Genomic DNA, 15,450 nt, shown 5'->3' on the forward strand with positions numbered 1-15,450 from the left:
ATTCCAGTTGGTAGGGATAAAGCAAACCCTACTGACCACAAAATTAGCTGGAAGTCTTTAAGATCTGTAAGGCACCTGCATGGAGCATCCTGCCCAGCTGTCAACCTGCTGGCACCGGGGCAGAGGCACTGCGATGTTTGACTGTAAGAGCAGCAAAGGGCTTTGAGCTGTACTGTGGGAGGCTGTAATTAGCTGTGTGCAGAGAGATGGATGCACTCCTGACTGTGTTGAACCCCTGCCCTAATCAGGGACAGCGGGCTGGGAGGGGCACCTTGGCATCACCCTTCCATCGGGTGTGAACAAAAAAGTGCCCGTCCGTGGGTCAGAGGACTGACCCATCTGAGGAGGGATTCCCTCTGCAATTCTCTGCTCTCTGTTGGGCTCCATCTTTCCCCTGACTCATCTGTTTGCAGAGCCCAACAGCCACCAGTGCTCCGTGTCCTCTGAGCCCCAGTTCACAGCTCCTCCAGGACCCACAGCAGCTGCTGGGGCCGCTCCAGCACCTGCACCAGGCACGTTCCCAACCTCAGCCCCACGCCACCAGGAGCACCCTTAGCTCAGGACTGATTCACGTTTCAGATGCTCATTATCCATCTTAATCACTGCTGCAAAACAGGGAGGCCAAAAAAAAAAATCCTTCTCGGTGCTGCAGAGCGTTCTGTGGTGGGTGCTGGGTCACACCTGTCTCCTTCTGGAAATGCAAAAGCCTTCACCCACTGCAAAGCTGCTTCTGAATTACAGCTCCTGAACGCAGCAAGAGGCACAGGACACAGCTGGCTTTGCGCTAATTCAGTCAGTAGAGGTTAAATTCTGACCGGCCCCAGACTGGAGCCAAGATCAGACCCAAAGAACAAACAAAAAATACAAGGTGCATCCATCCCCACGGCCTCACACAGACGCTTCACACCTGAAGGCTGCAGATCCCCTTTTCCCCAGCAGCGAGCATCGCTCTGCAATGTAGGAGAGCTGCAGCCACACCTCCCACGTCCCTGTTCCCAGGTCACCGCTGCACACCTGAGAATTCAACAGCAGAGAGGGAGCCTCCATTCCCAATGAGGCATCACAGAGCCATGCAAATGACAGCAAGCAGCGGCCTCCCCTGCCAAAAAAACATCTGGGCAAGGCCTTTCTTTGAGCTCTTTGTTTCCATTCACTCCAGGGGATTTCTTTTTGCATTTCGCTCCTTTGGCTGTGACATGAAAGCGGTGCACTGGGTGTGCCGGGCTGATAGCACGGCTCTGCTGGGCACACAGGGAACTCCCCTCCCTGCATTAGTGCCACGTGTGCTGGAAAACCACACACCCGGGCTCAGCACTGCGCTGGCGCAGGGTGCTCGGTTGACAGGGTTGGGTTTGCCACAGGTACAGCATCTCCCAGGCTTTAATGGCCTCACAGCCACCCTCATGCTGCAGGAAACAGCTTTTCTCATTGACTACGGAATCTCTTCCTGGCCCCATTCCCACTGGGATGATGCCTTCAGCACTGGGGGGCTCACCCCACATCTGCACACCCATGCTGTCCCAAAAGGAGCAGCAATGAGCTGTCCTCATGCAGCATCACCCAGATTCATTTTGCCGAGCTTTGGCTGCCTGCAAGCAAGGCGTTTCTCCCAAAGTTTGGCTCCTCTCTGCTCAGCATACGGTGCTCAGAGAGGGGTCAGTCCCAACTGGTTCCAGTCGTGCTGAGGGGTTGGGCTGAGCCAAGCTGCGGAAACAAAACCAGCCCCATCACCCTAACGCCCAAACCCAATGCAAAGCAGGGGAATGAATTCACCCAGGGGTGAGACCACAGGCAGCAAACCCCAAATCCTGATCCTGACTGCAGCGTGGCACTGCTCCAAGGGACACAGCCTGGAGGGAGGCGAGGACTGGGATGGTTCTCCGGGCTCCTGAGCAGCAACACACGAGGAACTCAGCTGGGACTGAAGAAGCACACAGCGGGGCAACTTTATTAACTGCCTCATGGCAAACTCCCAGACCACAAAGGTATAAAACATCAACCAGAGATACGCTGCTGGGACACGGCAGAGCACGCAATGCAACAATTCCATGCAGTTTCTTTGACTCATTTATTTAAAAATTCTTCCTACCGCAGTAACAAACTATTTCCCCGGCGTGTTTACGTTGAAGACTCATTTTGGCAGGAACAAGGATTTGTTGTAACGAAGCATCAACAAAACACGCTTTTTCCCCAGTGGTAGGAGAGACCCCAGATATCACTAGTAATGCTCTGGAATACAGGGTAGTAAACAGAGGCACCCAAGGATGGGGAATGTTATTTCCCATTTCAGTGTGCTGCTTGTAATTCTAAGCAATTTCAATATCCCTTAGGCTTTGGGCTTCTGTTAAGAAGCGAGAATGGGTGAGTTTGCGAGTTATTTTGTTATACAGAACCTGTAAAGGAGATCTGTCTGCATTGCCTTAAGTAAGAAATTAGCTTCAATCAGAGCAGAATTGTCCAATGTCATTTCTGAGCTTTTATGTTCTAAAGAACATAAGGAGAAACCCGAAACAGTTTCACCATTTTCTTCCTGGTATACTTTAAGAAAACAACCCCAGACTGAAATCTCAATGAGGGCTGGCACTTTCTGAGGAGCCCAAGGGAACGAAGTCTTCCCAATCATATGCAGAGGGAGATAATCGTCTGGTCTCTTTTGTAAAACCACAGCAGAAATGTGGAAAAGCTTGCCACTCAAATGATTGCTTTGCCCTTCAAAGGGTGAAAGCCAGCCCTGAGCAGGGGGACCAAGCACACAAGTAACAAAAGCATTATCCTGCCTGCTTCCCTAGAGAAATTTCACCCTACAGGCTTGAACCTGCTCTCAGTGGAATGGTTCCCGCTGAGTTCAACAGTGCAGGATCAAGCCTTAGGCGTGATGTGGCAGGGTCAGGCACTCTGGTATATCATATTCCAATTCATTCATCACTGCAGAAATTTTTTGCAGCCAATTTGTCCTACGAAAGGCAACCAAACTTCTCTTCCTGTGTTTTCCCTCCTCCCGTGTCGTGGGTACCGCTGGTTTCCGTTCCTGCCGTTACTTCCTGAAGCTTCTGGTGGACGAGGTCGTGCTGACGCTGTAGGATTTGGTGGAGCCCCCGGAGGAGAAGCCGAGTGCTCCGCTGCCCATCCCCGCTCCCAGGCTGAGGACGCCTCCACGGACCCCTCCTCCCAGGAATCCACTGGAGCCACCTCCACCGCTGGAGGTGACCATGGCTGCGGTGCAGAGAGAAGCAAAGCAACCATAAGCATCAGGGAGCAGCAAAACCGAGCCTGGCACACTCCTTGAAAAGGGCATTTTTAAATCTCAGCAAGAAGATGAGAGCTTCCTAGGACCTCCTGCTAAACACAGCGCCCAGGACACGAAGATCTTGCTCGAGTTTGGCACAGAGCATTTAGCTCCAGTGTTCCACTGGATGCAGGGGGAGCTGCACACCCCCTCCTCCATCACTCAGAGTGGCTCAGGACCTCCTGCAGCATGGGGAACCCAGCACCATAAACCCACTGTCAGAAACACATTCAGCTCATCTCCTGGTGCACCGGACATGCCCACAGCCATCAGCAGCAATGATAAGTGGATGAATGGATGAAAAGTAGAGTCACTAATTAAAAGCTGCAGACAGCGTCTCCAAGACACCTGCTTATATCCAACATCCATGTAAGGCAAGTGACCAGTGCTTCCCAAGGTGGAAAGACACCCTCTAATGTCACCTTTGAGCTAGCTTCCAGTGCAGGCACTTATCTTTCTTTCAATTTTTCTTTATAGTGCACTTTTCTCCATACAAAAATGGGAAGAAGGAGACAGGGCAAGGGGGAGAGTCAATATTCCCCCAGTTTAACACTCATACAGATTCATTCATTCATTCCCCCATTTGTACAGATGAGCTGAAATCTGCCATGGAGCCAACACCACTATCAACTTCTGTCCTGGGGGAGCTCCCATTTAAGAAGAGGCTAATTAAGGCAGGGCACTACGAGGCTCCTGCATGCAGACCCAGCTGATCGCATCTGCATTTCCCATAGAAACTGTAAGAGTAACTATTATAAATTATAAAATCAACTCACAGATGTTGACGCTGCCAACTCCATCGCCAGCCAACCTGTTGGAGCAGAAAAACACAAAAGGCAGAAAGGAAGAGAACGGGTTAGACTCTGCATTACTCAGTGTTCCCCCAGGGCCTCGGTGCTGGAGATGAAGACAATGGCAGTGAGTTATTACCGCTGCTGTAAATAATTCAGACAAGATAAGTGTGCCATCCAGCGCTTTGTTCTGGCCCTACATTTACAAGCTTTTTTATCACCTCGGGGGGGAAGTGCTGAGAGAGCACAAGGAACTCTGGCCAAATTCTATGGGGATTTAAGCCACTTGGAAATCTTCCACAGCCTCAAATGTACAACGGAAAACAACTCTTATTTCCTTGTACGTTTTCATCAAACTATCCATTCTACCCCAGAGCTTGACAGCTTGGCTCTATGGCCAAAGCATTTCAGAACCAAAAATCAGTTTTAAAAGCAAGGTTTCCTCTTCCATGTTTCCTTCCTGAAGTTGGAACTGGGCCCTCGTGATGTCACCATGATACAAAGAGTTGGACCCTCCATCACGTAAACTCCACAAGCAGCACCCACCTGCTCTCCTCGCCCTCCAGCAGCTTCCTGTAGGTTGCAATCTCAATGTCCAGGGCCAGCTTGACGTTCATCAGCTCCTGGTACTCACGCAGCTGCCGGGCCATGTCCTGCTTCGCCTTTTGCAGAGCTGCCTCCAGCTCCTCCAGCTTTGTCCTGGCATCTTTGACAGCCAATTCACCACGCTCCTCAGCTTCAGCAATGGCAGCTTCCAGCTTGGCACGCTGCAGTGACAACGCAGAGCACGTCAGAGGGCATCTCACCACTCATGGGCTTCTGGCATCTACAGGCCAGTCCACCTGTGGTTCTGCAGAGCCATACAAACTCATGCCTACACATTTTTGGGGTCACTGGAGGGAGATCAGCCTGCGAAGGAAGCTCACCTCATTCCAGGACACATTATTCTGTAAAGCAATTCATCTGACTCTATTTCTCTGCACCTGCTACATTTTCAGAAGACTTTCAGGTTACCTTCACTTTCTCAGCCCACCCACACTGCACACAACAGCACAACGCTTAGGGTTAATGCAAGCTCAGGTTTTCTCCCTCTATGCCCCAGAGCTCGCTCACAGCCAGTTGGTCTCCAGTAAGCTTTGATGTGAGGCAAGCATGGACTCGAGCAGACCTGCAGTTAACAAACAATGCACATACCCCAGAAAGCATCCCTGTGGGGCTACATTGAGCTGGCAGCCTAATGCACTCCCACCAGTGCCCCTTGCACCTCCAGAAAGCTCCGTGTTTGGCAGGAAGGGCTCACAATGAACATATGTCTTATACTCTCATTCATTATTCAGGGAGCTGCACTGGGTCAGCTCTTTGCTCGTAAATGTATGTGGAAACATCCCTGCCCTGAAACCAAATAAACACAAATGGATGAATCACAATGGCTTATCTCCAGCCTGTGCACTGCTGGTTGTTCACAGCCAGCGTTCAGCCCCAAAATGGTCTGAGCCATGCACTGTTCTGGCTTTCACCAGCTGTACTGATAAAGCGATAACCGCTTCTGGAGAAAGCAAACAGAACTCCCACGCAGCTAAAAAATCCATTTGCCCAAACACGGTGTTCCCTTCTGCAGAAAGGGAGTGGACAAAGATCCCAGCAGCAAAAGGGCACAAGGAACATGTGTGGCTGAGCAGGCTGCTGCATTCAGCACTGCCCTTCGGAAAGGGCTCTGCATCACCCTACTTCTGCACTGCCAGGATGATAGTTCAGTTCCTTTTCAGCATCATCCTGCTTGTCTCAGGGTTTTTCCCCTCCTGCAGAACTGATGTCTTCTGGGGTGATGGCTGCAGCTATCCCAAATGGCTTCTAACATTAAGCCCTGTCCCCTGGTCCACCTGTTGCTGCTAAACCTACTGCTCTGCAGCAAGAGAACAAGGGCAGCTCCTCACCTGGGCCTTCGCATTTTCAATTTCACCCTGGAGCCTCTGGATCACGCGATTTATCTCTGTGATTTCATTCTTGGTGTTGCGCAGGTCGTCCCCGTGTTTCCCAGCAGTGACCTGCAGCGCTTCGAACTGCGACACAAGGAAGGATGGAGTCAAGACTGGCAGCTCACTATGGGCTGAAACCTCTCCCTACTCATCAAGCATAGGAGAAATGGAATAACAGAAGCTGTTACTGCCCTTCTCTCTCCCATAACTCACCTTGCTCTGGTACCAGGACTCAGCCTCTGCCCGGCTCCTGTTGGCAATATCCTCATACTGTGCTTTGACCTCTGCAATGATGCTGTCCAGGTCCAGGTTTCGGCTGTTATCCATGGACAGCACCACGGAGGTGTCAGAGATCTGGGCCTGCAGCTCACGAAGCTCCTGCCAGTTGCATTAACAACACTATTAATCACTGATAAGGGCCTCTCTTTCAGAAGCCAATTACAGAGAGAATCTGAGAAGAAAAGGAAAAGGGAGGCAGATAAAAGTTCATCAAAACAACCAGTAATTAAAAGGAAACCAGCTGAGTCACATTAATTGTGCAAAGCACAGCAGCAGAAAAGGAGCCACTTCTTATCACTCCCAGGCTAAGAACAAGCTGAATTCTCTCCTGAGATAAGATGTCAGCATGAAGTGCTAGCCTAAGAAGCCTGAGCATCAGCTCCTCAGCAAAGGGCCAAATTCCACCATCTTACACAAGGGTGCAATGTGCGTGCTTACATCAGTCTCTTATCTTGTAAATGACGCCAAAGTTAAATGACTCTGGGGCAAGGAGTTTTCCTTTCTCTCTCTCAGACAGCACAGAAATACAGACAGCAGTGCTTCAGCGCTGGGTATAATGCATTGCTTTTCTTGTTTTCATACTAACTGCAGAAATAACTAAGGCATTCCCTAGCCACGTTTGCAACAAATCCAACTCACATCCCAGACAGGGAAAAACTACTGTGAGAGCTCACAGAACCTGTACTTTACTTGCAGTTTAGTTTTGCTTACTCAATCTCTCCGCTACCCTTCTCATCTCTGGCAATAGCACAGTGATGCTCTCAGGTACCACTTGTGGTACTGCACTGCAGCACCCACAAGAAGCAGAAGGACCTTACCGCTTCGTAGAGAGATCTCAGGAAGTTAATCTCATCCGTCAGCGCATCCACCTTGGCCTCCAGCTCCACTTTGTTCATGTAGGCAGCATCCACATCCTAAAAAAGAGTGACGATCCAGTGAGGCTGATGGAGCTTTGGCGACCAAGTCCACCCAGACACTGCTGGCTTCAAAAGCAGCTGTGTGCCCAGCAAGTTCCCCACGTCACCTGCTCTCCATCCCACAACCCTCCAACCCCCCAGCATGCCCTAAAAGTTATCCACTGGTGCACTGAACTGCTGGTGTGCAGCTCCCTGTATCTTCTGCAGGGTTCACAGAATATCCCGAGTTGGAAGGGACCCATAAGGATCACCCATTTCAACCCAGTGGTCCTTGGACCATGCCTGGACCTGTGTTTGCATGGCCAGTGACAGTTGGGACAGCACAGACCACAAAAGCTGGGCCTCACGGTCTCTCTGACTTTTTAGGTTTTAAGAGTCAAGGCAGGAAAAGATACCCTAAAGAAATATATTGCCATAATGTGTGAGATGCATAAGGTCTAAACCCCCTTCCTTGTTCCTACAGCGACCCCGGTGCTCACATAGAAGCAGAAATGTGAGCTGCAGTTGGGTATCCAGGCAGAAGAGCAGCAAAGAGATTGGAGGAGCAGAAGGAGGAGAAGGCCTGCACCCATATTTGTTCAGACCCAGCTAATATCCAAGGCACGCACCTTCTTGAGCACCACAAACTCATTCTCTGCTGCTGTGCGCTTGTTGATTTCATCTTCGTATCTGCCAGGAGAGAAGGGAGAAGTTAGAAGTTAGAGCCTGGGTAAAAGGAGGCAATGTCTCAGTGAATTCCACCCTCTCACCCCATTCCTCCCTTTCTGAAGCACCTTGCTGGCCTGTGACTACCCAAGCAAGCCAGCTACAGGCAGAGGTTTGCTGCACCACTGAGGAATGTGCATTTTTTGCATTGAAGGTGCCACGTTTTAAAGGTATTGTTTGGACAAACTGATGCCTGAAAGCTGCTCTGATCCACACTGCCATCACCACTGAGCTGGAAAGCACTTCTCACCCACATCTTTCCCATTGCACTTCGTTTTCTGCTCCTCATCCCCACTCATGCTCAGCCCAGTGCTGGCCTGCAGGGCTGTGGTCTGAGTCCTGAGGCTCTCAGCTCCTTCCCTCGACCACTGAGAGAACAAATAAATAAAAATGCAGAAGGGATGCAAACATTCTGTACATTCACCTGCACTGATCAAGGGGCTGTTAAAGCTCTGCTCATTCTGCACTTCCTTACTCCAGGCATCCCAGCACATTGTGCAGGTGCCAATCACATGTAAGAGTTGATTGCAATTATTCTGCAGAGAGTGGCTCTCCTCTAAAGCCCCACAGACTTCTAATATTGGCCACATCCCTTCTTTAAGTGTCTGACTTGAGGTGCAATGACCTCAATTCTCAGCAGACATAAATCATGCTGCGCTGACTTTAAGGAAACCTCACAGATTTCTACCACCTGCAAGCCTGGCTCTCAAAGCCTGCTTTTCAGTGCTGTGTACAGCCAACCTGCTGACCCAAACAGCAAGAACCTGCTGCGTGGATCCAGTAAATCATCCATACAACAGAGCAGGAACCACTTTCACCAGCTGCTTTGGAATGGCTGCTGGCAAAGTTAGAGCACTGTTCTGTTTTATTGACCCAGTCCTTGCACGGCTAGTGCTGTAATTTGCCTTCTGAAGTGTGAGCTAGTTCAGTTTTAAGTCTTCATGTAATACCCCTATTGCTCTGCACTGGAAGCTTGCCCATCTATACTGGCACGAGCAGGTGTTGTCCTTCTGCAGGTCAATGAACTGCATCCGTTGCTATTGCAGAGCACTGCACAACACGGACGCTGCGCCTGTGCTGCATACACAGTGCATAATGAAAGGGAATCAGAGCCTGGCCTCTAGAAGAGGTAATCAGAGAGATGTACAAATAAAATAAACAAAATAAAACCCAGCACCACTTGCGTTTTTCTAGAATGGCTTGCTGAGCTCTATTTCCAGGGGGGAGCTCCGCCCAGCTGCTCAGTGCAGCACCAAGAAATCATTCTGTGCTCTCCATAACTCCCACGGAAAGCCCAGCACACCCTGCACAGAGCCACGTGGGCAGCACTATCCAGAGCATTCCTACCCTTGCTTACTTTGAGCCACACCCTGAGTCGAGGCAGTGACCAAATAAGGGACCAAACTGCATCCCCTGGAGCCTCGTGCGTATCAATCTCCTCCCCTACCTGAGATACCGGTGGAGAATGGCTGTGTGAATTGGATGTACAAAAATGAGGCAACAGGCACATAAAGGGCTACTCATGTTTTAGGTATTTGACTCAGGAGATGAGATTTTCTTCATACAAATGGGGAAATGGGTTCTGAATTTCAGTTTTTAAATCCTTGCTCCAGATACAACACCAGCATCTTGGGCCCCTAATTGCTGCTTCCCTCCACATGTAGGGTTTTGCTTCTCAGCAAGGACCCCAAAGCAGGAGGGATCAATATGCACCTGTACACCTTGTATTCATGTGATATGCAGCTAAAATTAGGGCTGCAGCTCCTCTGGGTGCAAACCAGCTCCTTGCTGCTGCCCTGCAGAGAAACATGGTGCAACTGTGGAGGAGCACAGAGTAACTGAGCAGGGCTGGGAGAACATCATTCCCATGCTCCTCCTTGGGAAGTGCTGGGTATTGACTTTCCCTAAACACACCCTGGGGATTATCAGATCTGTTTGCTTTCAGTTCCTGCTTGATCCAGTTTGCCAGCTCCCTCTTTTCTTTCTTTCCTTTCAGGCATTTCCCTGTAGAGCTGCACTGGGCACAAAGGCTACTTTCTTGATGGCACTCCTCACAAGCAACATGATTCGGACAGAAAAACTGCTAAAAAATAATGCAAATCACCTGTTCCATTGCCTCCCCATGGAACAAGCAGCAATTCACCCACTGCCTGCAACCTGCAGAGCTCCTATGGGACTCCTACAGACCCAGACAGTCCAACCCAAAGTAGGAATCGACCCCTGAGGAGGCTGCAAAGGAAAGCCAAGGGGATGGAGCATGTGGGAGCAAGGTGCCAGGAACACCACACGACCCAGGCAGCTTCCTTGGATAGACACCTAGCAAAAAAAAAATCATCCTCCCTAGGAGAAAAGCTGAAGACACCTCTCCCAGTCTAACTGCTCAGCTATACCGTTATACAGCTGGATTATACATTACTTGGTCTTGAAATCCTCAACAAGATCCTGCATGTTCTTCAGTTCACCCTCCAAACGCCCTTTGTCATTTAGCAACCCATCCAGCTGCCGCCTCAGGTTGGTGATGTACGCCTCAAACATGGGGACAATGTTACTCCGGGTGGTCTTCTGGTCCTGGAGCAGGCTCCATTTGGTCTCCAGCATTTTGTTTTGTTGCTCCAGGAACCGGACCTGCAGAGAAACCAAGGGGTCATTTGTGAAAGGGTGGGGAAGGGGGGAGCTGATGCTGCAGAGCTTGGATGCTGGGGGATGCGTGGGCTGTGGATGGTATCTGAAGGATTCACTGTCTTGATGGGAAGCACCTAAATTCTGAAGGGTGATAAAGACCAGGGGGAGCACGGCTGCTCTGGGGTTTGCCTTACAGCACTGAGGCTTTGTTTGAATTAAAGATAAGGAGATTCTGTTTGCCTGACGCGTAAGAGAAACCACTCAGAGACCACAGTGTCAGCCAATTAAACCCAACTCCACGGCTGGATTCCTAACATTTTGAGGATGCCGGAGCTGGTTTACAACCCAAGGTACACAGTCTATTGGTGGGAGATAACAGAGCTGCAGAGGTGCAGGGCAGTGCAAACAAACACAGCAAGACCTGACTTACATCAAAGGTCTGTTCTACAGGGTCAGCTCCCCTCCGAGGAGCACTCCCCTCCGATTTGGTGGTGGTGTGCCTGGCTGCAATGCCAGCTAAGCAAAGGGGGTGCAAAGCTGACCTAAGCAGGGCAGAAACCTCTGCTGACAGCAGCACAAGCAGGGATTTAATAACGGTTATGAAACTGCAGGAAAATCACATCAGGTTGGTGAAGCCCCCACCCCATTCACGAACCCCCACCCCATTAAGTGAGCCTCGGGTCAGGCCCGCTTTCCAGCACAGCGCAGTCAGCCTCACCTTGTCGATGAAGGAGGCAAAGCGGTTGTTGAGGGTCTTGATCTGCTCCTTCTCCTCCTTGCGCACCCGCTGGATGTTGGGGTCGATCTCCAGGTTGAGGGGGGTCAGGAGGCTCTGGTTGACGGTGACCTCCTGGATGCCCGCCCCGGGGGAGATGGCCCCGCCGAACCCCATGCCGCCGTAGCCGTATCCAGAGCGAACGCTGTAGGAGCTGCTGCCTCCGAGGGAGATCCGCTTGTTGGCGGAGCCCAGGTTGTAAAGGCTGGAGCTGCCAAAGCCCCCTGCCTTGCCAAAGCCACTGCCTCCACGGACGGAGGAGACAGAGCTGACCCGCACTTGGCTGACCCCTGGGACGGCCACGGAGCGAGAGCTGAAGCTGACGGAGCGGGACATGGCTGCTGCGGGTCCTGCTGTATCCCCTGTCCTTAAATCTGAGGGAAGCTGTGCTAGAGACCAGGGCAGGGAGCAAGTGAGCTCTCCTGCCTCGCTTCCCCTTTTATCCGTTAGGAGAGCTGGGCTTGGCTCGAGGGCAAAAGAGGGATCGTTTTACTGCCTGCAGAGCTGGGTGTGCCTGGCAGCCCTCCCACCCTCCGTCAACCTGCTGAACCCGAAGGGAAGGGCCGGGGAAGGGGGACAGGACACACCTGGCGCCCGGTGCTGGCGCTCAGAGCCAGCTTTGTTCCGCAGCTCCCCGTGTCCCTGCCACCAGCACAGCGGAGGGACGTGAAGCGCTGGGCTCTTCCGAGCGACCACAGCAGAGGTGCAGCGGGACAGGGTCGGTCCCCGTTTCCTCAGGGCTTCTCTATTCCTCCCTGCTTGCATAAGGGGATGCTGAAATGAGAAGAGGGGGAATAGGCATTGATTTTCCACTCGTTGCAGAGTAGGCAGCCCCCTGTACAGTAGCAGAGAGGAGATTAGGGGCCTTAGCTCAGTTTCAGGTGCAGCCAAGTTAGATACATACATACAACCACATACTGCCCAGCCAGTCTGCTCTGCGCAGAACAAGAGATGCCCCTGGACACCGCATTTTTGCCATCTTTCCCCTGTGAGCTCTGAAATAAAGGTGCTTCTGGTGGGTTGTGCTTTGCAGGTGGAAATACCCAACACGTCAGTGCAGACTGAAAAGGAATCACAGAATCATTCGGAAAGGATCCTTAAAGGCCATTTAGCCCAACACCCCTACAATGAACAGAGACAGCTGCAGCTCCATCAGGCTGCTCAGAGCCTGGTCCAGCCTGGCTGGAGGAAACCGGACAGATTCCTGCTTAAACCCCAGGGCTCCCACGCAGAAGTTGCAGAGATGCAAGAAATGGTTTTACAGGCTTTCCGCATTTTTTGATCGCCTTCAAGGGATACACATCTTTACAACCAGGTCATAGATCTTCCAGAGATCTCAAAGTCGGGCCAGAATATGTCATCACTCAGATCTTCCTCCCATCAGGACATGGAGATAGCACTGGCTCCATTTCTGGCCACAGCCTTCCCCGGGTATGCGCTTCCTTCTTTGTGCAGAGAACCTGAGCTGGCTGCAGATCCCAGCTACCAAAAGGAAACTCCCTTTTGAAAAAGGGAAAGGGGGAGATGGAGCCTGACAGAGACAGATGAGGAGAGATCCCTCCCTGCCATGAGAGCCGCTTCAGCTTTCAGCAGCAAAAAATAAGATCCACTGAGTGCAAAGCAAACTTCCACGTTCCACACAGCCAGCTCTGGTTGATCTGATGGCTGATGCAGACAGGACAGGGTTCGTTGCATCTGTATGCAGCTACCTACAAGGCAGAAGTCTCCAGCTGTGTTACTTGGCTTAAGGTCCTTCCAAGCACATAGAGAGGCCACTCTCCTGCAACTCCTCTGGGATGTCATAAGAGGAAGGGAACTGGATCTGAAAGTGCCACTTGAGAGCCCTGCTTTGGCAGGAATTACCCGCAACAAGGCAAGCTCTAACTGTGGATTTTGTCAGGCTGCTTTCCAGCCTCAGCTGCCCTGCATCAGCAGATGGGATTTTTGCACAATGCAGCATGCAAACCAGAAAGCAATCCAGCCAGGTAAAATACAACTCTGCTGCCAGATAAACTGTCATAAAGGCAAACCTGTTCCCAGCAACCTCCGAGGAAACAATGGTTGGGCAGTCAGAGAACTGAACCTCACCCTGCTTTGCACTACCAGGGGCCAGATCCACAAAAAGCCAGTCTTCTAATTGTAATTACCACTGCACAACACCACTGATGTCAGATGAAGATGAGTCTGTTGAGTTTGCCTTCCCAAGTTCCCCCGCTCTGTTCTGTATCATTAGCGACCCATGCGAATGACCCCCATGGGATTCAGGTTTGGTGACACAGCAGACAACATACAGACCAGCTAAACACCCTTTGAAGAAGTGAGTGCTTGGACACTGTGACCATTCTGCTTGGTGTCACAACAAGCCAACCCTACCCACCCCAACCAACTCGCTGCTGTGCACCGACGCTCACAGAGCCACAGATGATAAATCCCTCCATGAATCCTACATCAAGTATACCAAGTTTTCTACTCCAGCCCTGAAAGCACAGAAGAACCCCATCAAATATGGCCACATCCTGACGGAAGAGGAAGAAATCTTTGCAGATGAGCATAATCACTTTAAGAACATGTAATTGTGCCGACCAACGTCGGTCTGCTGTTTCCTCACACTTAGTCGGTATCCGTGGGCTATCTCTTGCTGTCTGTTTAGACTGCAATGTTTGCTTTGAAAGCTTTCTGGAGCTGGGAGTGCCCTTAGGTTTTGTGTTTGCACAGCACGGTCCCAGTTTGCGATTACTGCTCCAAAGTGCTTCGGCAGTGAGTCATCAATAAATGAGCTAGCGTCCTAACGACGAGCAGTGTTTTTGGTGGTCTGATAACCAGGGGCAATCATGGGACCATCAGAGAATGACACTGTCAGGCTGTTATTCATTACACCAGTACCCAAATGCAATGCCAATGCTGGTGCTTGCAGCCATAAAGCTGCCATGCTGCTGGTGATATCCCGCATGCTGCGATCACTGCTCCCTCTCCTCCCAGGATCTGGCTCCTAGAGGAGGCCCAGCAATGAACACTTGCAGCTCCTCAGCTATTGCTATGAATGCTGAGAGGAAACTTGTACAGCACTTGCGGTTCGGGGCAGTAAGAGAACACCTACAGCGTGATGTACAAACACAAGCCACATCAAGACAAAGTGGTTAATTCACATGAAGGATTACTGAGTTGGACTTTCTGTGTCACTGGGGCAATAAAGCTCAATGCAATGACACAGCTCAGCAGCACAGTATCTCAATGACAGGAAAGCAGCTTTTCCAGAAGGCCGCCGGTTCAAAGGATTCAATGTTCCAGAGGTTGGTACCTCGGTACAGTTCATCACCCTCCTGCTGTAACTCAGGGCCCTACGCCTAACTTCAGTCTGTTTAATTGGTGTCTTTCATCTTCTGCCACTGCCCATTTCTGAAGAATTGAAGCGATTCCCTTGAGCTTCATACTGTCTTCCTGTTAACATTAATTCACGCTCTTTTGGGCTTATGTTGATAAACTGAATCCTTGCACCTCTCAGAATCCAGAGGCTTCTCCGGAAACCTCGAATCCCTGCTGTGGCCTCCCTGCTCCAATGCTCATGGCGAGGTGCAGAGGCCACACACTCATGCAATTTGCACTGCGAAGTCATGCAGTTTTACATATGGAAATTTTGCTCACCACTCTTACAGCCAGCAGCTCTAACAGCTTCATGTCTCCACCAGCACTGGAAGCTCCAAAAATGGGGCTCACCTCTGCTACACTGCATCTCCTAGCTACGTTTCTCCTTCTTGCAGAAAAGCTGGGCAGACTTAGTGTTGAGGGGGGCACCTCAGGACCAGCAGGAACAGCTGGAACACCTGGAGGCTGCTTTCCCAGGGTGACAGCAAGCTGCTGCAGAGCAGAGCCAGCACCACGTTAACAGCATGGCTTCCAAAAGCTGCTGCCTTCACTGCAGGAGCTGCACTGCCCTGTTCCTCCTTTTACCTGAAACAGTAGTCCAAAACCAGAGGCTTTTAGATCACAGAATCATAGAATGATAGGATGGTTGCATTTGAATGGTCCTTCAAGATCATAGAACCATAGGATGGTTGGGTTGGAAGGGCCCTTCAAGATCATAAAACCATAGGATGGTTGC

General features: G+C 50.9%; 1 protein-coding gene across 1 annotated transcript in view; it reads right to left on the bottom strand.

The window, feature by feature from the left end:
* LOC110389176 (keratin, type II cytoskeletal cochleal) overlaps positions 2,050 to 15,450 on the bottom strand; it is an 18,718-nt gene continuing 5,317 nt past the window's right edge. Inside the window, exons 2-10 of the mRNA XM_021379147.1 lie at positions 11,295 to 12,125; positions 10,371 to 10,579; positions 7,858 to 7,918; positions 7,151 to 7,246; positions 6,267 to 6,431; positions 6,012 to 6,137; positions 4,624 to 4,844; positions 4,063 to 4,097; positions 2,050 to 3,213 (exon numbers count right to left, since the gene is read on the bottom strand). Of these exons, the coding sequence (XP_021234822.1) occupies positions 3,035 to 3,213; positions 4,063 to 4,097; positions 4,624 to 4,844; positions 6,012 to 6,137; positions 6,267 to 6,431; positions 7,151 to 7,246; positions 7,858 to 7,918; positions 10,371 to 10,579; positions 11,295 to 11,687 (1,485 nt within the window). The 5' untranslated portion in view covers positions 11,688 to 12,125 and the 3' untranslated portion in view covers positions 2,050 to 3,034. The remainder of the gene's footprint in view (positions 3,214 to 4,062; positions 4,098 to 4,623; positions 4,845 to 6,011; positions 6,138 to 6,266; positions 6,432 to 7,150; positions 7,247 to 7,857; positions 7,919 to 10,370; positions 10,580 to 11,294; positions 12,126 to 15,450) is intronic.

This window comes from Numida meleagris, chromosome 32 (genome assembly GCF_002078875.1).
Source record: "Numida meleagris isolate 19003 breed g44 Domestic line chromosome 32, NumMel1.0, whole genome shotgun sequence".
NCBI classification, from domain to species: Eukaryota; Metazoa; Chordata; class Aves; order Galliformes; family Numididae; genus Numida; species Numida meleagris.